The sequence below is a fragment of the Gossypium hirsutum genome, chromosome A10, assembly GCF_007990345.1.
Source record: "Gossypium hirsutum isolate 1008001.06 chromosome A10, Gossypium_hirsutum_v2.1, whole genome shotgun sequence".
NCBI lineage: Eukaryota > Viridiplantae > Streptophyta > Magnoliopsida > Malvales > Malvaceae > Gossypium > Gossypium hirsutum.
In genome coordinates this window covers 22,701,164-22,725,603 of record NC_053433.1, presented here as the reverse complement: position 1 = coordinate 22,725,603, position 24,440 = coordinate 22,701,164, and the positions used below count along the sequence as shown (strand labels likewise).

The following is a 24,440-nucleotide window of genomic DNA, read 5'->3' as shown; positions in this document are numbered from 1 at the left end:
CAATTTAAAACGAATGATGCATGAAGCGAATTTGTAAAATATATTATATAGAGAATTTTAAAATCTATATTACATAAAGCAAATTGAAAAAGATTCATACGAATAATTTTAAAGTAAATAATATATATATACATGTAAAAGTATGAAAAATATATATATAAATTTAAAGTAAACAATAATAAAAAAATATATTAAAATAAATAAATAGGGTTATATAAGGCATGAAAACAGTTTTAAAATGAACGATGTGCATATAGATTAATTTAAAAATATACATATATATACATAGAGATAAAAACTTGAAATAAAAGGGGGCTTAAAGAAAATAATAATAGTAATAACAATATACAAAACTGTCACTTTGTTATATGTATAAAAAATAATTGGAAATAAACTATATGAATGATATGTGAAAAGTAGCAAAAACATATAATATAACAAAATAGCCTAGTACACTCAATATACAAAAAAAAACGTTTAAAATGGATAGTAATTCGATTTTTAATAATCAATGTTAAAACAAGTTAAAATAAATCATATACATAAATAATCTAGTAGCAAACAGTATGTAAAATATTTGAAATAGTACATAATAAAACATTCTAAAATTAATAAACAATAAAAGTAACAAAAAGGATGCAGGACGTGATTGAAAGTGGGCCAGAATTCAGGGTATCAATTGCAAATGAAAAGAGAAGGTCCTGGGGGCTAATTCGAAACATGCTTAAACTCGCGGGGATTAAATGGGACAATATCCCAAACCCAAGCATATGTGTGCAAAACGGCAGTGTTTTGCATGGCTATTAAAGCCAAAAAATTTTGTTTATTTTTATTTTAACTTTATTTTCTTTCAAAAAAAAAGGCAGAGAGCCTTCCTGCTCTCTCTCTCCCTCCTCCCTCTTCTCATTTGGCTAGGGTAATATACCCATCATCGCCGGACCACCGCTCTTCCACCGTAGACGGTGGTCGGAGAGAAGCAAAATGGTCCCCTTAGCCTCGTTTGAAACGCCTTTAAAGGCTAGGCTACGAAAACTCAAAGAATCGAAGGAGGCCCTCAACCCCCCTTTTGGGTCCGATGTAGGCGATGGAAAAGTGTTCTCCGACGCGCGACCACGAGATCGAGGTGAGCCCCTCCCTTTTCTTTTTTATTCTTTGTTTTTTATGCTTAAAATAGATATCTAAAAAATGAAATAAAATGAAAAAACGAGAAGATAAAAGAAACAAAAAATATTAAAACGACCTTTCTAATTTTTATTTCACGTTTTGCTTTATAATCTCCGTAAAAAAAGAAAGGGATTGATTTCGGCTTTTATAGCCGAGTTACACTGATTTGTTCTTTGTTTTTTCATTTTGTTTGATTCCTTTCGTTTTTGTTTTTGCTTGTCGTTTTCTCTTTGTTCGTTTCTCTACTGTTGGTATTTGCTTGCGTGTGGACCTTCATTTTGCAGGTCGTGTCAGAGGCTGGTGGTTGGTGCCCCGAGCGGTGGTGGCACACGTGTCAGAGGAGGCAGCAGCTGAAAGTCTGCAGCTAGGGTTTTTGCTGCTGAAAATTTTTAGTTGGTTGGGCTGTCTTGGGCTTTAGGGTTTGTATTTAATTGGGTTTGGTTTAGTAGTGGGCTGATGGTTTTTGGGTAGTTTGTAATTTGGGCTAGGTGACTCTTGGACTTTATTTTTATTTATTGTATTTGGTGTTTTATTTTGGTTTGTTGGTATGGGCCAAAATTGGCTGCTACAGTCTTTATATTCTTGTCAAGCCAATGGTAAGTCAATGTAAAACACTATCATAGTATTTGAGATTTACCTCGTTCGTTGTATTTACTCGACTCAACTATCCAGTTTGCATCACCACTTTTCCAAATTTTAATGCACAACCTACCTTTCCCATAAGTGGTGACTCCTCCAATAACTCAACAGAAATGAGCCTCATTGATCCTAGCTTCAAAGTTTTCACAGCTATTTTTTCCTCTAAGTCCGATGCACAACTCACCTCTTCATTGGATGGAAGTCTTTCCAATGACTCAACAAGCTCCATCGTTTTCCCCGAATTGAACCTCATTGGTCCTAGCTTCAATGTTTGCATCACTACTTTTTCCCATAAGTCTAATACATAACTCACCTCTTCTTTAGGTAAAAGCCCCTCCGACGACTCAAGAAGCTTCGTTGCTACCTTCCTCTTGACCAAGGATATAGACAATTCTGCAACTAATGCAGACCACGACACAAAAAGCATTTCACTCGCTTCTTCTTGTTCCTCTTTGCCCTCTTGGCTTCAACTCCTCCCTCGATCAAACTAAGTCCCATGGGTGCCTTGTCTGACCCATCATCCCCTTCAATAACAGACTTCTTCGAATAGTTTTATAACCTATGCGGTCCACTACACAATAAACACCCCACTAGCTTCTTCTTACTCTATTTGGCCATGTTGGTTTTAACACTCCTTACGGTCGAACCAAGTCTCTCAACCTTACCTTCTGGCTTTTCATTTTTCGAAAGCACAGATCTCTTCAGACATTTTTTTAACAAAAATGAACCGACACAAAGGAAGCATTTTATCTTATCCTTTTTTTTCTTTGGGTTGTTAGGTTTCCTCTTCCCAACTCATGGTTTCTCATTACCACCATTGTCATTGTCATTATCATTGTCATTATCTTCCTCGGACTCAAAAGACTCAAGCTTATCTTTTCCTAGACCCAACTTAACCACGGACTCGACTACAATCATGGCTTTCGATAGCTCTTGGACACCTCCACGTTCCAATTCTTGTTTGACCCACAACATTAACCCATTCTTGAAGGCAAGAAATATATTATTCTCTTTCACATCTAAAATTTAGAGCATGAGTTCCCTGAACTTTCAAACATACTCCCCAACTATGCCTCGTTACATAAGTCATTCCAACTTTTGTTTAACTTACTTATCAGCATATTTCGGGTAAAATTATCCTTTCAACTCATGTCGAAACTCTTTCCAGGTCTCAATCTCACTATGTCTTTTTCTATGGACCTGCTCCACCACCATAAAAGCACAAAATTAGTATAAAAAAGAATATTGTAGCGGTATTTACCTTAATAGCATCATTCATGATGCCTTTGGCATGAAAGTATTGCTCTATTCCCCATAAAAAATTATCCACATTGCATGAGAACCATGTCCCCGCAAACTCTTTTGGCTTTGGGACATCTACATCACGATTGAGTGTTGTACTCGACACTCCTCTATCCATGGCTGCTCGACACAAGGCAAGCTCTCCCTCGAGCTCCTCTATTCTTGTGTTAAAAGCCCTCGTCATGGCCATTTTTTCCTTCTTTAAAGCAATCACCATGCCCTCGAAAGCATCACTCCTCTTCGTCAGCTTATTCCTAGTGGAATTCAGTGCCCTTGCACCTTTTCTGCATTGGTCTCGTGAGACTCCAATATAAACTCTTTGAATTTATCCTTCATTAAATCAAACCCATCGGTGCATTCACAACTACCTTTAGCGTCTCACTCACGTCTCTTATGGGCTCCTCGAGATTGATCATTTATTCCTCTATAGCCAACAGCATATCTTTCAATAGGATTGGTTTTTTGAACCATCCACGGGTCTTCCTTTACTCATTCTGATCGAAAAAAATTTTCGACATCTTGAACGGTACCTTCGCAATCTAAGCTCTGATACCAACTATCACGGGGTTAGAACTTTAGTCTCGCAATCCGTGCAATCTTAGGCAATTCTTTCATTTCAAATGCGCCTAAGTCAACCTAACTCCCACAAAGTGAGGATCCTCACAGAATTCCTTTAAGGTACCAATTTATATAATGGGAGCAACACAAACCAAAAGAATGCTCAAAAGAACAAAATAGCCACAGAAAAATAATGCACGAGATGTCTTTGAGTAAATACTCTCAATTTATTATTCTCTACTAAATAATGGAATACAATGGATGATTTACAATTAAGAGGGAGGCTCTCTATTTATAATTGAGCTCTCCTAAATCTAACGGTCTAGCTACATTTACATCGATACTAAATAATGGAATACAATGGATGATTTACAATTAAGAGGGAAGCTCTCTATTTATAATTGAGCTCTCCTAAATCTAACGGTCTAGCTACATTTACATCGATAGACGAGATGAAGTCTATCCCTACAATTAAGGGATTTATAAGATTTACACAATCAAATCAAATCTAATCTTATCATATATTATTCTCCTCAATCTTCTAAGATTAGTTTCCCTATTTACCAATGTAGCTTAATTTTCTATATCTGCTTCATTAGGCCACCTAGGCTTCAAATGGACAGGCTTTTCCATCAATTTTTTAAAACAGGTCAGTTCTTGTGAGTCAAATGGACAAGCTTTGCCCTTTGGCCCATGAAACTTGGCTTGTCATACTTCTTCATGTAAAAAGATTTAGTGACACTTTAGACAAACTATTTAATTTTTCAAAAAAAAAACGAAAACTAGAAGTGAGACAATTGTTTGTTTATGGTTGCAATTTTTTGTTAAGTTTGGTGTCTTGGTAATTTAACATGAATTGATATTATGGAGTCTAATTATGAGAATACTTGATAATTTTATGCTTAATTGAATTATTAATCAACGTGTTAGCTTGAAGGAGTCGGTTGTATGATGGAAATTTTACTAATGTCTATTTGCCTAATTAGATTGAAGATTATAGTGATTGAATTGACTTGAATGATTATGGTATCTTTAGATTGATAAATGCATAAAATGCTATTTGCCTAATTAGATTGAAGATTATAGTGATTGAATTGACTTGAATGATTATGGTATCTTTAGATTGATAAATGCATAAAATGCTGGAGGGTAAGCATTGGCTAAGTGTGGATTTTATAATGCGCTTAATTCATATATTTTTACTATTTATTTTAATTAATTTTAGACATAAATTTTATCTAATTTGACACTTAATCCATCATTTTCTATATAGCTATAATCATTTTCTAAATGGGGGGGATGAGTTTCTATTTTCTAGAATTCAATTTAATGGTTTTATATTCTAATACTTATTAAGGTAAATTGGAAATAACTTGCAGTATTTTTCTTTTCATTTTGGCTGCCTCCTCCTTCTTCTTCTTTTTTTTTTTTTTTGTGCGTAGATGAATGCAGCATATTATGAGATTTGCAATACTAAACCCGATGCTTAGCTTAGATAGTCAATCCATCCACTCATACCGAGGTTTATATCAAGTAAATTTAAGGTTCGGATTTCAGCATCAGCAAACTTTTCGGCTACGGATTCCTTTGTAACAAATATAAATATATATATTGGGAATATCATTTTTTTCCCCTATTTTTGGGGTAATTTGGATGATACAATTTCATGAATGGCAACATTTTGAAATACATATGCATATTGTTAGATGCTTTCTTTTTCTATCTTTTTCCCTTTGTTTCTTTTTTCTTTTTCTCTGTTCCATAGTAATCAAAATGAAGGATTCTTCTGAATATTGGAATGAATAGGAGTAGGGAACAGGACACATTTTTTTAACAAGGAAAAATGTTTGTGACACAAGGCAATAGTCATCCCTCATTTGTTTATATTGTTCGTCTCTAGATCGAAATCGAGGCCTCTTCAAGGTAAGACTTGTGTAATTTAGGAGTTGTTGATATTAATCTGATTTCATCATTTATCCAGGAAAATAAAAAAAGATTCCAGGTTTGTAGATCATAGGTGTCATATGCTTTGTTATAGTGTTGAATCTTTCCGCGGTAGATTAGTGGATAATTTACTCGAAGTTACATAAAAACCTATCATGAAATGCAGGCAAATTTTCCTTTTCTGAATCCCGAAGTAAGCGGTGGGCCATCTGATCTTTCACTCGGAACACCCCCTAGATCGATTGGATTTGGTAGCCGTAGTGGAAAGGGTTTACTTTCCGGTAAAGGTGGTTCATCATCAGGAAGCTTGTTGCATGGCTTATGCTTCAAGAAAATAGGTACTAGTGTAATATGTGATGGCGAGAGAAGCTTGCTCCTCATGCCAGACAGCAAGACAAATCCCGAATGTCCTAACATGGCTCGTTTGCCTTCCCCTATTTTTTGGAAAAGATGTTCGTCCCTGCCCGCTAAGCCTGACTCAAATTTGTTGCCATCTGTGGACGTGCCTTCTTCTGAAAAATTGTCCGAGGAGCAGAATAAATCAGATGTATATATCATTTGGTTCCAACTATTTTATGAACTTTGAACAATGGGGAAGCCCGTAATTTCCTTTTTAGCAAAACATATTTATGTGTTTTCACTTTATAAGGCCTTTTGGTACTTGTAATTTATATGCAGAAAGGAGGAAAGGATGCTGTGGTGTCACGGTCCCTGTCGGTGCCCGGACGAAGTGTTGTTATAGTACGATCGGCTTCTTTCGATACCCATAAAAAGAATGTCCCTGCAGATAATGGTGATGGTACATATCACACACTTGTCCGACTTGCTATGTTATTCCAACTCTTCATTTTTTCTTGAAATGCCCTTTTCCAATATATATCTGCACATGTATATGGGAATACCCTCCAAGGACCCTTTAAGTATGTGGAAAATTTTAGAAAAGGAGCATGTACCAATATCTGATATTCATAGTCGATCCTAGGTAACATGGCTGCCATAGGCCATCTTTTAGCAAATGGAGATGGTAATTAAATTATTGAAAACTTTGAGCTACTAGTCTAGCACATTTGATCATGCAAATTGTTCCGGACTTACAACACAGGATTTTCGATGTTTGACTAGTTTTATTGTTGGTTCCGAGTTTGATTTCCGTGTTCCTATGGCAATGCAGATAAAAGTAAAGTGGTTCCTCTAGAAAGCAACGATGAGGAGATTCCAGAAGAGGAAGCTTTGTGCCGAATCTGTATGGATGTATGTGAAGAAGGAAATACACTCAAAATGGAATGCAGCTGCAAAGGCGCCCTTCAACTCGTGCATGAGTCATGCGCTGTTAAGTGATTTAGTACTAAAGGAAACAAAAACTGCGAGGTATGCATGCAGGAAGTGCGGAATTTACCTGTAACTTTACTGCGGTTGCCTCCTAATTCTCTAAGGGGTAATAGACGTGCTCGAAGGGGCAGTAGACAGAATGTTAATTCACAGAACTCACCATCCGAATCCGCAAGGTAACATATCAGCTATTAATCAGGTTATTTAGCACCAAATTCTTGTTTCTCAAGTAATGAATCTTTGTTTTATTTCTCAAGTATTGTTCTCTTTCATTTTAGTATTCTTTTCTTAGTGGTACTGACACTAAGCCTAGTGCTGAGTGAGTAAAATATTCAACACTAATAACTATTTCGCATTCCTAATTGTTTCTCAAGAATTAGCCTTTTTTCTAATTAGAGAACTTACCTGAAATATGCAGTGCCTGGCAGGATTTCATGTTGCTCGTGTTAATTAGCTCAGTATGCTATTTCTTCTTCCTCGAGCAGCTACTGGTATGTTATCCAAGCCTATCAAAGTTCCATTAAGCGCTCAATCTAGTTCGTAAACAATAGCATTTTATATTCCACCAGCATCCTCATCGGGTTGACAATGTCGATATTATGCCTTGCCATTTTCGCAGATTCTTGACTTGAAGGCTCAAGCAATTGTGATTGCAGCACCATTTGCGCTTACCCTAGCCCTTTTAGCATCTATCTTGGCAGTTATCTTAGGTATGTCCGAGTCTCATAAATTACGGTTCTGTCTTGAGTTGTGATTGTTTTTAAGGTCTGCTCATTTCGGATTACAGCAATCAAGCAGTATATATGGACATATGCAGCTTTTGAGTTTACACTCGTTGCAATAATTTTCTATGTATTATATTCCCTGGTGAGCAATAATTTAAATCATCTTAGTTTCTTTTTGCAATCAGTTCTCATTAATGGCATCAATAGAAATTCACTGAAGGCTTTGTACTGAAGTATATACCAGTGAAAACATCTAGACCCTTTTTTTTCTTTTTCATTTTTTTTTTGGGTGTGTGTGTGCGTGTGTTTGCAGCTCCATCTGAAGCCTATTGTTGCAATACTGCTTTCGGGAACGTTTAGTTTTGGGATAGCTATGGCAGTCAATGCATTGTATATCTACTATTTCGATATGCGAGTTCGTATTACAGAAAATTCTAACCCAGTATGATTGGATCTGGTAAGATGAGGTATTCCTGCATTTTATGCTTATTTAATGAAGCCTTGGTGTATATATATATTTGAAGCTGAAATACGTATCTTAACTTCATAGGATGATGCTATTTGCCAAGGAAGAAGGGCAATTAGAGGCTAAATACCGGACAACCTTTCCATTTTTTTTTATACAACATTATGCTGAAGTTTTGGAATAGAGGAAGAAGTTGCGTCGGAATAGAATTAAAGGTTGTAGATATTAGGATTCAAATTCTAATCTGAATTAAATCTTGAGCTCGTGTTCAGTTCAAAAGCAATCCATATTATTATTATTTTCTCATTTTGATAACATGACTAAGTTCTAATGTACACCTTGGCGAGTCTTTGATCAAGTATATAGATCAACAACTTTCATGAAGAAAAGTTCAACATATCACAAATACACATGATGCCAAACTTAAATGGAAAATAACACACCAACACGCATGATCGTCATAGCAAAAGGGTACTAGTAAAAGAGAGCGATATGTCATGATTATAGTACAAACCACTCATAATACTGTTTCATGATTATACTACAATATACAGCTACACAAATCCTATGATATATACTGATCACTGGGTTCTAAAAACCTAAATCTAACAAAGATTATGTCCCTAAGAGAAAAAAAAACATAACATAAAAAAAGGGGAAGAAAATTCTTAGGAAGTTGAAAATAAATAATAAAGAAAGCCAAAAACTTCATTTATGCTTTGTTACAGGTAGGAACCTATTATCCTTTCTTAGCCATATGGTGGAACGTGTTTTTCTAACATGATCTGAAAAGAGACGATGCCTGCCAGTAGATATAAATGTAACTGTGTTAGGAGCAACAAACGAAAAGCATTCATCAGCTCAACCATTTCAAACCATTCACCAGACACCATTCCGATATTCATGGACAAGAAAATAACACAAAAGGTTACTGATAAAAGAGTGGTATAGTGCCAACCTCTCATAATCCAGCTTTTGAGTAACTATTCCATTCAGTAGTAGCTCAGAACTGTAAACTGCTGCCCCTGAAAGCATATAAAAAGGGCAAAAAGTTCTGATGAAAACCAAATTCCGTAAAACATGTAAGAGTTGAACATAAGAACAAATCTATAACCTTTTTCAAGAAAAGGAACACAAATTGCATAATCTTCTTCACATGATAGAATCAATAAATCATCCAGGACTTTGTCATCCTTCATAGCAGACCTACCAATTCTCTCTAAGGCCTGGAAACCGTGTCGTTCAAAATCAGGATAGAAAGGGGTCAGTATTTTAATAGGACCAGAAGCATCAAAAAGTATTAAGTAAAAGCACCAAGGGTTTGGAATTAATCAATCGTTTTCATATGCCACTCTGAAGGAACAGTCCATGAAACAGCTGCATACCTGACCGTGGAGCACTGCAACCAAATGCACAATTGTTTCTTTATTTGGCTTTGTATTTGGGGTGATTAAAATTCTTCGGCCCTGCATAACTTTCACTATAGTAAATATCTTGATAGAATATGCGACCAATGCAACAGGTAAACCTAAAAAACTTTTACCTGTAATAAAGGTCGCCTGCGTGCACGTGCTAAAGAAGATGGCATGCAAAACCCAAACTCTTTCTCCTTTTTGATGTCCCTCAATATATAAGCATCTTCATCAATGTGAATGTTAACCTGTCCAATGCTTTCAAGCCATAAATGTGTGACAACTGGTTTGCCCGAAGCAATTGCTTCCAACATATTCCTAGTACGCACAAATTTATCTGTTACAAAGTGTGTTGCAGCTAAAATAGATGATGCCTCGGAGATGCCTAGGCGGGCCAAGATCTGGTGACAAAATCAAGGCATAAGATTTAGTTAGATGAGCTCATATATCATTAAAGAGATATCGATATCAGAAATAACTAGTACCTTTTTCTGCTGTTTAATTATATCTTCATTGAGGTGGTTGCTGAACAAGACTCTAATATCAGCCAAATCCCTTCTCTTCCTCATATCTTTTGAAGTAGCAATAGGTTCTGGGTCGATTGGGCTTAAACTTCGGAGTTCTTTGATAAGCAAAGATTTTGACAAGTTCTTCTTGCAGGATTGTTTAAAATATTCCTCACCCATACAAACAGGTGATGCTGCATTTATAGGTGTTGGACAGTTAACTGGCGTCGTGCATAGAGAACCAAGAGATCTTGATTTCTCTTCTGGTGACTCATCGGAAGCAACAGTCACAGCTAAATTTTCTGAAATTGGTGAAGAAACTGCAACATGGTTTCCTCCAGAGTGCTGGATTTCCTTTGCTGCTACAGGTCCAGTTATGCTTGTAGATATCGTCCTCCTATTCATCTTGGTAGAATTGCAATTAACCACATTGTGCTTTGAACCTTGTTTATCTGAACTTTGACGAGACAATTTTCCTTCTGAATTCTGGTCTGGAAAATGCAGAACAGGACAAGTATTCCTGGATGATCGTGTTATCCTCACAGTGGTAGAACGAATGCAAGTGCTCATATTGTTTCTTCTGGACTTTTTTACCACAGGAATTGATGGTTCATTATCTAGCTGAACAGACTTTTCAGACTGTGCTTCCAAGTTATCAGATTCACCAACATGAACAGACATTTTGCGGGAAGATCTATGTTTGGGATAGCTCGATCCATGATTGCCATTATTCCCAGCAATCAACCCCAAATGCAATTGGTCATCATTACATGATTCAACATTTCCATGCTCCCCAGATTGGTTAGAATGAAATTTTGAAAGTTGCTCTTCGGCATTTGACGCTAAAGATAACTCAACATCGGTAACATCTATACTCCTGGTTCTATTCTCTTGAAGTAAACCAACCTCTTTTTCAAGTTTTTTACCTTTTCTACAATCACTGGCTGAAGCCTCAGCTATTTGTGCATTCATGACCAAGGACTGCCTCGTCCGATGAGCAATGGGTGTAACAGTACAAACCTCCTCAAGATGCCGTTTCTTAATTGAGCTGCTCATAGTTGACCTTCCAGTGCCATGAAGTTGACTCCTCGTCAAAGCTCCACCGGCCTTTCTTTTCTTGATACTCTTTGAGGGCATCTTGGTCATATTAATGCCACCACTGTTTTGGTTCTTATCATTATTCGATTTCGCTTTCTTTGTTCTCTGTAGAAGTAGATCAGTATCACACTCCTTCCAGACATTTTTTGAACTTAAATTCTGCAAAACCGAAGACACTCGAGTTCTCTTGGATTGCCTAGTAACTGGAGCAGCACCATAACAATAAACACCCTTTCTCAATACGAATTCTCTAGAAGAAATTCTCTTCCTGCATTTTCCTCTACACAAAATTTTTGAGGAACCCTTTGATATGCCTGGGAAACCTAGATTACCATTCACGTCAGTAGCCACGTCCCCATAAAATAATGCTTCCATAGCTTCAGCAGATATCTGAGTGTCGAAACCTACATTTAGTTCAGCAGCAGCAGCAGCTTCCAATTGTCCTCTAGAGGAATCTGAGTTACACTGTTCATCAAACTCATTCAAAAGATTCTTCCTAAAATCCAGTTGACCTTCTCCCACTGGCTTGCCATTATCTTTTGACTTGCACAACAATGATTTTGAATCAGAATCAACTATCTCTTTATCGTGGGCATTTGGTTGGTCTACATTGCAAGATTCATTGAGTTTACTTCCTTTAGGCTTATGGGCATGGTTAGAATTTTTCTGTGCATGGCTTCCATCACCATAGAATTCTTCCTTCCTTCTACAATAAATACCACCCCCTCCTTCATCCTCCAAAGCATCATCCCAATCAAAAATCTGTGTTTCACCAGCCGTCCTTTCAACTGTTTTCTTGGCCAAGCTTTGTGGCCCTATTATCGCACATGAAATAAGTGATTTTCTCCCAGTACTCTTTCCTAGGTCAACTTGATCATCAAGCTCTGTCATCTTATCATTTACAAACCTTTCCACAAAATTAAGTGCATTAGCTTGTAATAACTCCCCAGGTTCTTCAGAGTCAATATAGCTTAAACCTGCTGACTGACCATCACTTGCAGGAAACTGAAGCAAGTCATCTCTTGCATCCGCATTTTCACTTCTGCAAGAAGACCTTTCGGCAAAAAGTTTTCTCACAGTTGAACCAACCCTGCAACTGGTTCCATGCCTTAAACCAATTGAGTTCTCTTCACGATTAACCAGATGTTGTGCCTGATTCATCTTCTCCACAACATTAGGGTTTGAACCATCACTTTTAATTGTGCACTGGTCTGAAAACTGACAACCAGTCTGGATGAAACAAGACTTGCCATTCATTCCCCGTAATGCTGCTTTACGAGCTGCAAGACCAGAGGCATGCAAGGCTGCTGCACGAACTGAAGTAAACCTTACAGATGCTACAGAAAATAACTAATGTTAACAGAGAGATGGAAAGACCAATTGGCCAAAAATGATCTTCCACCATCTTTTAATGTTTGAAGATGGGATGCCCATGCTTCCAAATTCCAATTATTTATAAAAGTAAATATTTTAAGAGAATGCTTTCAAAAGATGAACCACCGGGGTTACAAATGTTCAACCCTCGCTGCCCCCCAACCATGGGATGCGGAATATTCTAATGAGGGATGCACTAGGGGTCATGTATGAGAGGACTTATAAATGTAATTTATGTTGATGTAAGATTTTTCCTTTCCTGTTTACCCAAAAAAAGGAGAAACTGCTATTAGTCAAAAAGTACTAGCTCATCATCAAAGTTATTCTAGATAAAACGGGAATAATGTCGAAATGTTGATGAGATATACTATCTATCGCATTAATTTCCTCAATGTACTCTACAAATTTTCCCTGCAACAAATGTGTATAGGTTCATGAAGATAGCTTAGTCTCAGATAGATTTTATGACAATAATTGCAGCATGAGCATAAGGAGAAACAAAAAGGTTATTCAAAAGCTAATCAGACTACTTCATCTAATTGTCAGCAATAAGTATCACCACAGTAGCCTGGACAATGACCTAGTTGGTTCAAACAAAGCCAATGTTCTATCGAGAAATGCTTAGAAAACCTTGACAATGTTCATGCATTTGTAATCATGCAGATGCTATAGAAGACATACTGGATTTTGATTCCGGCACAGCTCTGATATCCGGTGTTGTTGTAGAACCATGGATCCCTGAAGTACACACAATATCTTAACTTCAATTCAGACATCAGTGACAACTTCCTAGCTAGCAAATCATATATGTATTTCTAGCCAAGACTTCAATATTTTCTAAAAGGTTAAGAAAAAAATACCTGAATTCATTTGTTCATTGGTAGAAGCATTATGTTGCTCCAAAGATTCCTTCTTCTGGACCAAGAATTGACCGCAGTCTCCTGTTACTATCTCATCATTTGAGACCTCATCACCTTGGTCTAATATCTCAGTCCCTTCCATTCCTTCACTGTCACTATCCGCAGCAATTGCATCATTGAATTCATCCAACAATTGAGTCTCCATATTCTCAAAGCAATCTAAATCATCCAACACCTGTGTTTCACCATCGAAGTTCAACACTTGAGTTTCCCCCCCAAGGTTGAGAGCCTGGGTCTCCAATCCATCCTCGACCTGAACATTATAATCGTCAAAAGGAACTGTACTTTGTAGATAGTCTAATTGATCACTATCCTCGTTATCAGCTTTATCACCTAATTTTTTTTTCAAACACATGTTTAAATATAAATAATCAGTATTTCACATAATTTAAATAATTTAAAAGAACAAATAGCTAACACTGTATTAGAAAGAGTCGAGAAAAGATAAAAACATCAAAGATGCAAGGAAACATACCCAAAAATGAATATTGAGAATCAAATTCGAAGGGCTGAGTATCGGAATATGAAAAATCCGAGCTTGGGTTCATTTCAGAGGGTTTAATATCGCCATTGTCGCTTCCAAGAGGGGCCATTTTTTATTTCACTTCCAAACTCATCAGCGATTACAAATCTAGGTTAAATACCTAAAAAGAGAAGACTTTTTACAGATAAATAAAGAAAAAGGAGACAGTGTAAAAAAAGAAAATTGGGGGCTAACTGCTAAGGCTAACAAGTAAGTATTGGTAGAGTGGAAATAAGAACAAACAAAGGAGAGGGAGGAGGCAGAGAGAGAGAGAGAGAGAGAGAGAGAGGATTAGGGTTTCAAAAGATGAGGGAATGAGAGAGAAAGAAAGAGGGGCAGAATTTTTGGAGGGAAAATTGAGGAAAGAACAGGAGGGAAAATACACTGAGATTGAGACTGTTGCAAAAAAATAACATTTTTACGTTTAGGGTTGATTGTTGGAGAGCGAACGACAAAATAATCTTGCTTGTCTTGTCTTATCTTGTCATTAATACACTATATAAAACCTCTTAGTGAAAGGTTATTCAATAGGGCATTTGGTCTAGTAGTATAATTTTTGTTTAGGATATGAGAGGTCTTAGGTTCAATTCAACACAAAAAAAAATCTTGTCCAATTAGCGAAATATAGAAGTAAATTGAAAGAACACAGAGTAAAAAAAAAAGCTCAAGCAAAGAAAATATAAGTAAAAAAGGACCCAAGAAAAAAATTAAAAAGGGACATTTTGAAAATTAAACTTAAGACTTCTCGCACGAATCATACCACTAGATTAAATGTCCACTTTAAAATTTTAGTTATTACAAAATTTAAATGAAATAATTTTTAAAAGGTTTGCAATTTGTTCAATGTCCCTTCTATAAATTAAGTACAAGTATATATACACTTAACGAAATGCATCCTGCTTTTCAAAAAATATTACTCATACATATAATATAAAAAAAATCGAATCCTAAAGCTAAATTTGGCTAGTTATTTTGATAAAATAAATATTATGTTTTGAATAAAAATCATTTTAAATATAACTTGGCAAGAATTTCATTTCAAATTATATTTCAAAGAAAAATTGTTAACTCATACTTAGTAAATGAAGTTAGTCAAACATATTTTCAAACATTTTTCAAACAGGTTAAAATTGCTCCAGGCCAAAAAATATCGATACTGGATTGATACTTTTTGTCAAATATTGATAAATTTAAATGAGTATCAATAATTTCACAATTTTATCGATACATTTTTCGGTATCAATACGAAAATGGCATTCTACTTTCCAAAATGTTTACCAAGTATCAATCCGGTATTGATACCTCTTGTTAGGTATTGATAATGGTATACTTTTATTGATATATTTTTCAGTATCGATATAAAATTGACATTCTAACTTCCAAAGGATTTCTCAAGTATTGGTAAGGCATTGGTACCTCATATTTGGTATCAAAAGAATTTTCTGAGTATCAATATTGATGGTTCCAACAGTCACTAAATTAGGCATTGTTGTATCGATACTTATTGTTGCAGGTGACATTGATGCATTAGTATTCTCATCTCCAACCGCTCTATTTAATATCTCAACAACCACAACAGTTGGAAACCAATTGGAGGGTATAAATATCAGCTTCTAAAAGTTCTACAACAGTAAGAGAGATTATTGAAGCTTTAGACATCAATCAAACAACCTTTATGCTTAATTTTTTTTTATATTTTTCATATTTTCCTTACATACACTCACGAGGTTCATTGTTTTTCTATTAGTTGAAGTATTTTTCTTTGTAATTGTACTTAATTGGCAAACACTTTGATTTTGTAAAGGTTATTTCTTAGTTTGCTTGTTTGTTTCTTTTTTAGAGGGTTTGAGTCTTAAGATTTCTGTAGAAATCTTAAGGGAGTTGTAAGGTTAAATCTTATCCTCAAAGGTTGATCAAATTAGTGAATTTGGAAAAATCTTTAGTTGTGGAAAGCTAAGATAGTGAAGTAATCAATTGGGGTCGAATCACTCTAAATCATTATATTAAAATTTTCTATCCTTTCTCTCAAGCTTCCACAAAATTTTTAAAAGTTAATACACCCACTCTTGGAACTTTCAAATTGACTTATCGAACTAATATTTATCAATATCAAACAAAAGATATCGATATTGAAACGATAAATGTGTGAAAAAAATTGAAGGGTGATGAAGGGACTTGCGGATGGTCCCCGGTTACATGTTCATTAAAAGAAAGTGGTGGTGGGTAAAATGAGGGAACCATCATGGGTTCCCAAGTATTTTCCTAACGAATGCATCTCCCCTTTTCTATGTGTATATATTATATTTGAAGAAAAGGTAAATTATAGAATTAGTCACTTTTGTTTGCTTCAGATTATATTTTAATCACTTATGTTTGAAATGTTACATTTTAGTTACTTAAGTTATCGTTTTGTTACAAAGTAGCCACTCTACCGTTAAGCTTCATTACCTCCCTAATGGCAATCCTACATAGCAATCCAAATGGGTTTTAAATGCCGATTTCGAGTAAGTGTTTACATAATTTTCTTCTATCCGAAGAAATGATTCATCGAAATAATGAGTCACCATTGATATCGACACATCTAAGATCGCCAAATGTTCAGGAGTTCCTCTATTCAATCCTTTTCCTTCTTCTTGTTGTTGGATATCTCGTTCGTACACATCTTCTTTTTGTTTCCCGAGCCTATAGTGAGTTACAGACAGAGTTCGAAAAGATCAAATCTTTGATGATTCCATCATACATAATTGAGTTGCGAAAACTTCTGGATTAGTATCCTACATCTGAACTGAATACTTTCTAGTTAAAGAATCTCTTTCTAGTTGCTCTGGAACAATTGAGAGATTCTCTAAAAGAAATACGGGGTTCTACTTTTGGCGATAACATGTTATGGGGTAGTGGTCTCGCTTATGAGGTCAAATCAATACGTTCTAAAAAGAAATATTTGAATATCAATCTAATCGATATCATCGATCTCATAAGTATCATACCAAATTCCATCAATCGAATCATTTTTCTAAGAAATACGAGACATTTAAGTCATACAAGTAAAGAGATCTATTAATTGATAAGAAAAAGAAAAAAGTGAACGGTGATTGGATTGATGAGAAAATAGAATCCTAGGTCGTGAACAGTGATTCGATTGATGATAAAGAAAGAGAATTCTTGGTTCAGTTCTCCACCTTAACGGCAGAAAAAAGGATTGGTCATATTCTATTGAGTCTGACTCATAGTGATCATTTATCAAAGAATGACTCTGGTTATCAAATGATTGAACAGTCGGGACCAATTTACTTACGATACTTAGTTGACATTCATAAAAAGTATCTAATGAATTATGAGTTCAATACATCCTATTTAGCAGAAAGACGGATATTCAATGCTCATTATCAGACAATCACTTATTCACAAACTTCATGTGGGGCTAATAGTTTTCATTTCCCATCTCGTGGAAAACCCTTTTCACTCCCCTTAGCCCTATCTCCCTCTATAGGTATTTTAGTGATAGGTTTGATAGGAACCGGACAATTCTATTTGTTCAAATACCTAGTAACAAACTCATACGTTCCTTTCATTACAATATTTCTGAACAAATTCCTGGATAACAAGCCTAAAGATTTTCTTATTGATGATATCGATATTGATGCTAGTGATGATATTGATGCTAGTGACGCCATTGATCGTGACCTTGATACGAAGCTGGAGCTTTTAACTATGATGAATGTGTTAACTATGGATATGGTGTCGGAAATAGACCGATTTTATATCACCCTTCAATTCGAACTAGCAAAAGCAATTAGCAACGGTTAATGACAAATAGAAAATGGAAAAGAAAACTAAAAGAGAAATGAGACGAAAGGTTTTTCTTTCCCAGTTCAAGATGTAATTAATTTAAAATTTTCAATTAATTAAATTTATTTAATTAAAAACTTATTTTCGTCTCAGTTAGATATCCAAGTTGGCATTTAAAACTCATTTGGACTATCACGTAGGGTTGCCGTTAGAGAGGCAACGGAACTTAATAGCAAAGTGATCACTTTGTAACAAAACGATAACGTAAGTGACTAAAACGTAACATTTCAAACATAAATGACTGAAATATAATCTGAGACAAACGAAAGTGACTATTTTTATAGTTTACCCTTAAAAAATCTTGAAGGAAGTAAAAGCATATTAATGACAAATGCCCCCACTTACATGTTTATGTGTATAACACCCGTTTTTGCATGTTAATAACAAAAAAATAATAAACAAAAATTGAAGTGATGAACTTTTCGGAGGTCCCTTCCATGCATATATTATATTATATAAAAAATGGAATAGAAATAACTTTTCAAAAATGTCCCTCCCCACCTACGCATGTATATTATTTATAAAAAAACATTTTGAAAGTTTGAGAAAAAGAACCTACAAGGGTTGTCACGGCTGGTTATATCATTTGAATGTATATATTTACACAGTATGCATGTTGTTAACAAAAAAAAGTTGGTGAAGGTAAGGGGTTAACCCCCACCTAGGCATGTACTCTCATGAGGGATGCACCTCTCTAAGAATGTGTATGTTATTACACCCCATCTATGTTTATATTATATATGTAATTTTATACATCCACCAAGTGGTAAATTAGTGTTTTTGTACATGTGAATCTTTATATTGCCATTTATATTGATTTTTAATTTGACTAGTTTTATGAGTTACATGATTTTCCTTTTGCGTAATTTCGAGTCAATTAGCCAACTGTTGCGATTCAACATAATACTCTCCATGTAATTTCGATAATAAATACCATAGGTTGTACGATCAAGATAATACTCTCCACGTAATTCCGGGTTGTAAGAACCAATAGTTATGTGATCGACCTAATATTCTCTACGTAATTTTGTGCAGTCAAGATAATACTCTCCACATAATTCCTAGTTTTTAATACCAATGGTTATGTGACATACATAATACATTCCATGTAGTTTCGGGTCATCAGTTCTAATGGTTGAGCAGTCAGCAAATTATTCTCCACGTAATCCAAGTTGTAAAAACCAACGATTATGCGATTGGCCTAATACTCTCCACTTAATCCCGGGTTGTCAAAACCAATGGTTGTACTCTTCATGTAATTTCGAGTTGTAAGAATCAATGATTATGCTATCGACAAATAATATTGCATAATTTTGGACCAACACTGCCAACGATTGCATCCACTAGCACCTCAGTACCACCCATACCATGATTCCCAATGGTAACTGTAGAGGCCCAATTTAGCCCGGGCCCATAAACCAGAAACCTAATAACAAAAATATAAAATCCAAACCCATTTACAAACGGCCCAAACACAACCCAAAATCCCTAACCCAATTTCTATCAGCCCAATAGGCCTAAAACATTGAACCAACTCAGAAACCCTAGGGTTGCTTAGCCTCCTTTGCGCAGCGCTGCTCACCCACTTGACGTCTAACAACTTTCAACCACCCTCTGGCCCCGTCCCATCGCCTGTGCCTCCAAAGACCTGCAAACAGCAAGAAAGGACAAACAATAGCAAAACGAAGAAAAACAAAAATATTGTATTTTCTATTTTCTTTTTCGGTTATAAAAGAAAAGATAAACATAATGTAAATGGGTCCTTTTGAACAGACTCGAAATCAATAGAAAAAAGAGAATATTGAGATTAATAAAGAAAAAACCAGTTGAAGTTTCAAAGGTGATTTGCATTTTTATTTTGGTATTTAAGTTCTTTACATCAAAAAGAAAAAAAAAAGAGGGAAAGGAAGGGAAGAGGGTACCTGGGTGGTCTCCATTGTCGAGAGCCCATCGCCGGTGTCGGGGCTAAGCCGATTGGGGTTTTGTTTTTTCCTTTCGCTTCTCGAGTCAAGAAGGCTAAGCCTTCGGTTCCTTTTCGAAAGGAAGGGGTTAAACACCCCATTTACAATGCTCGGGCCGCCCTCTATGGCCAAAGCGCGTCGGATCTCCGACAGAAGTGGCGTCGGCCGAATAAGATGAGAGCGAGAGAGAAAGAGATGAAGCCCTAACAATTTTTGAAAAGAAATAAAGGGAAAGTTCTTTTTTGCTCTGTTTTTTTTTTACTATTTATGAGAGGTTGATACGACACTGTTTTGAGTGTGGGCATTGGTGACCAAAACGGCACCGTTTGATGTGTGACCTGAGGACCCGACCCGGATACCCCTGGGATTCGCGTGTTTTTGCGGGTAGGGATAATTGCACGCTAGGCCCTCCCCTTTCGCACATGCAGTCAATCGCGCCTTGTTTGCTTTGCTTCGTTTTTTAATTCAGCTTTGTAATTTATGTGCGAATTCATTTTGGTCCTCACCTGAGTGTAGCACTTTGGGAGCTGGTATATTTCCAGTTTAGGTCTTTCTGCATTAGCGCGCATCGCATATTGGTCCTTCTTATTATTATTGTTTTGTTTTCAAATTATCCCTTTTGTTTTAGTCTAATTCTAATTAAGTCCTTCTATTTTATAGTTTTTTCTCTTGTTAATTTATTTTTACATTTTCAATTACCTTGGTAAAACTTTTTTTATTATTGCAAATTTGTTTATGTCATAACATTTTCACATTTTGTAAACTATTTTTTTTACATATAAATGTTTTTTTTACATTGGTATATATATAATATTCGTAATAAAGTTAATTTTAGTCCATGTGTATTATTAATGTTATGTTATTTCATACATATAATGGTTTTTGACTCTATCTAGAGGTGATCATGGGCCGGGCCGGGTTCGGGTACGGCCCAAATAAAATTTTAGGCCCGTATATGAGGCCCGCATCTAGCCCGGCCCATATTAAATTTTTTTTGCTTATTTTATTAAATAAAAAAATTTAAAAATATAATAAATCAAATATATTTAAAAACATAAAAATAAATATTAAAAAAATAAAAATGATACTAAAATAATTCTTAAAATAATACACAAATTGACAATATAATAAAAAATGGTTATATTAAAAATTTAAAATGATTAAAAATAAAATAAAAAAATATATATTAATATATAATTCGGACCGGGCCGGGCCAAGCCCGAGCCAAAAAACTCTTACCCGAGGCCCGGCCCATTTTCTAAATGGGCCTCGTTTTTTTGCCCAAGCCCATTTTTCGGGCCAGACCGGGCCGCCCAGCCCATGATCAGCTCTAACTTTATCCATATATTTTGACATATATATATTCATTATTTTAATATGTTTTGTACACATGTCTTACATATTGTTTAAATTATTTTATACTTATATATATATTGGTACATATATTTAATCTATACACATTACTAGATCCATGATTTTATACCTATAGTCTTCTTTGTACAATAAGTTTGAGGTTTTTTTATCATTTTAATATTTATATGATATTTCTTTAAATATTCTATATATATTTGCACATGTATATTTTTAATTAAAGTTTGTAATTTGTAATGTTTATTACTTTAAAGTGCCTAATATTTTTATATATGTGTTGAGCTGTCTCCATAACTTTATTTTGTTCTTTTTTATATATTTAAAATCACCATTTTGTAGTTCATTTTTATACCATATTATTTTAAATATTTATATAACACTTGTTCAAATGTTTCATGTATATTTGATCATGTTTAATAAATAATTTAATTCTATGTACACATTTAGTCCCATGCTAAATTATTTTATGAATTCTTTTAAATTTTTCTATATATATATATATATTTACATACATAAGTTATTTTTTAAGAACATATTTTACTACATATTGTTTTGATTTAAAATTTCACATTTAAATACTATTTTTATGTGCATATACGTTTGTCAATGTAAAATGGATACATCATCTTTAACATGTTTATGCATATTATTTGACTCAAATTTCCTTTTTCATAATCTTTGCTTTAATAATTATTGTGTTTGTAGTTTGTTCATATTGTTTTGTATACTATGTATATTTGTTGTACCATATTCATTTATTTATTTATTTTTGTTATCATTAAACCAATCATTGTTCATCCATGCTTGTGAGTTTGATTATATTTTCCTAGGTTAGTCATACTTAACTATTAGTTTGCTAATTGGTTGTATTTTACGTATGAATATCATCCCATGATCATTGTTTTCCTTTTGATTTATGAAGTCTTGCTTTATAACTTCTAACTCTTTAAAACTAAGTATTCCATTTTGTTTCAAGTCAAAACGAAGGTAATGTTCGATGTTTGGCCATTCAGGGAATCGTGCCCTATCGTGCTGGGTTGCAATTTCCCGTTTGTCCAAAATAATCGAATATCCCTTTAGAATTTCACTCATGTTTTCTAAATTCTAAAATAAGGTAATGTTCGATGTCTAGAAATTCGAGGAATCGTGTCTTACTGTGTCAGGTTTCAGTTTTTTCGTTGGACTAAATAATTGAGCATCCTTTTGTGTTTTTCAACGTATAAACTTTTGGAAGTCGAAATTCATCGTGTTTTCGAGAGTATAAAGGATCGTATCCTATCATGCTGGATGTGATGTCGTATTCCTCTGAAACAAGAGAATTTTGACGACCAGCTTGGGCTATTCAAATGTTCATAAAAGGAACCACATTTCAAAAACTCTTTTAAATCTCAGACATAAGGGCAATATTTAATCAATTTGGTACCAATCTTGGGCGTAATGAGGATATTAATCCTTCCTCATAAGTAACCGACTCCCGAATCCATTTTCTCACATTTACGCAGGCCAAAATTGATTTAAATGGAATAAAATGCTTTATTAGGTGATCTAATCACACCTAAACAAAAAGGATTGGTGGCGACTCCACATTTGGTTTTCAAAACGTCGATCACATTTTTTTAAAAGATTTTAAATCTGAAAAGATGGTTTCGACAGTAACCTCCCAAGATACCACCCGTTGCATGATTCCTAATGATAACCTTCCACGAGTACCTTCCGTAATACCCTCCCACGATAACCATCCACAAGTACTTCTTGCGATACCCTCCCATAATAACAATCCATGAGTACCACCCGCGGTACCTTCCCATGGTAACCATCCACGAGTACTACCCACAGTACCCTCTCACTGAACTATCCACGATATAACTCATAAGGTGACCTCCCACGATACATCTTCTAATAGTAACCACCCATCGATATGACCACCCATGATACATGTCCTAATGGTACTCCTCCATGGCATGGCTCCTAAAGGCACCCTTCCACTAAGGGTTCATTTTCACTCGATTAAAGGTACAACTCACACCCTTCCATTAAGGTTCATTTTCATTCCTAATTTTGAACTAATGTTATACCTTCAACATTAGCATAATTTTAAATACTTAATTTTCATTCTTAATTTTGAACTAATGTTATACCTTCAACATTAGCATAATTTTAAATACTTACAAATAGTTGCAATGCCTTTGATATTAGCACAATTTCAAAATTTACAAATTATCACAATTTTTGTAAGAAGAAACACAAATACAAACAAATTTTCTTAACCTGATCCACAACATATAAATCTTATTATTGCTTTTCATCTTAGACAATTCCACTTTATAACTTTCCCTTCGACTAGGAAAGAGAGGACAATTGTTATACATATGCATTTTGACCACAATGTAGGCCCCATCATACATATATACTTATATACTCTTATTGAGATTAGGGTAAAGGGTTTGTTTTTTTTTTTATTCTTCTTTAGTTCTCTTAAACCCTAAACCACCAAACGTTTTTCTCTATATTTCTCCCCTCATTTCCACCTTTGACGGCTCTCTACCTTACGAGAGTATACGATTCCAAAATACCACCACCTTCTTTTGCTTGTCTCTGCCTGTCCCCTCCTTGTTGAACAATTGATCAACAAGTTTTTATATTTAAAAAGTTAGAACTTATTTTTTATACATTTAAAAATTAATTTATTTTATTGCTAGTAGTAATGTATTTTACCAAATTTATAATGATTTCCTTGTTAGTTGTTAGTGTGATTATATAGATATATCGATGGCAAACTTTCGTGAAAAATACTATAAGATAAACAATTTGATTAAAATCTTCAAACTGAAAAAGGACTAGTGGCATATTTTCTTTCATTAAATAAATTTTTTATGTTATTTTTTTATTTTTTAACATTTTGTAAAATAATTTATTGTTAATCATTAAAATAAAATAATTAAATTTATTGTTAAATTTTATTTTGCAGTCATCAAAAATCAATATTGAATGATAAAATTTAGCGGAGAAAATTCTATAAAACTTGAGCAAATTTAACCGTATTACAATGAAAAACGTCAATCAACATGAAGCATAAGAAATTATAATTACAAATTTCAATTACCCTTTAATTGTGCAGATTAGACTGATTTAGATTCAATTCGAATTTAAAAATTTGGGTTTTCTAAGTCATATAATTACACATTTGAACCATTTAGATTCTTATCACTTCAAGTATTATGATTAATTTAAGTTCACATCACTTCTAGTTTGGGTTCGGATTCAGGTTGCAGCCTCCATACTTTCTATGGTCAAATGGA

At 34.7% G+C, this 24,440-nt stretch overlaps 1 protein-coding gene, 1 long non-coding RNA gene and 1 pseudogene across 2 annotated transcripts; 2 read left to right on the top strand and 1 right to left on the bottom strand.

Moving 5' to 3' along the window:
- The first annotated feature begins 699 nt into the window (after nucleotides 1-699).
- Nucleotides 700-1,814, top strand: LOC107897535 (uncharacterized). The gene is made up of 2 exons (XR_001684187.2): nucleotides 700-1,123; nucleotides 1,449-1,814. It is a non-coding gene; the product is annotated as an uncharacterized lncRNA (long non-coding RNA).
- A 3,193-nt stretch (nucleotides 1,815-5,007) lies between these two features.
- On the top strand, nucleotides 5,008-8,459 carry LOC107897537 (uncharacterized; annotated as a pseudogene).
- A 126-nt stretch (nucleotides 8,460-8,585) lies between these two features.
- Nucleotides 8,586-14,426, bottom strand: LOC107897536 (uncharacterized). The gene is made up of 9 exons (XM_016823021.2): nucleotides 13,913-14,426; nucleotides 13,378-13,770; nucleotides 13,199-13,255; nucleotides 10,025-12,480; nucleotides 9,671-9,940; nucleotides 9,513-9,593; nucleotides 9,242-9,353; nucleotides 9,086-9,152; nucleotides 8,586-8,929 (listed from the first exon to the last, which is right to left on the bottom strand). The coding sequence occupies exons 1-9, from the start codon at nucleotides 14,028-14,030 to the stop codon at nucleotides 8,836-8,838; spliced, it is 3,648 nt and encodes a 1,215-aa protein (XP_016678510.1). The 5' UTR covers nucleotides 14,031-14,426; the 3' UTR covers nucleotides 8,586-8,835.
- Nucleotides 14,427-24,440: the final 10,014 nt, after the last annotated feature.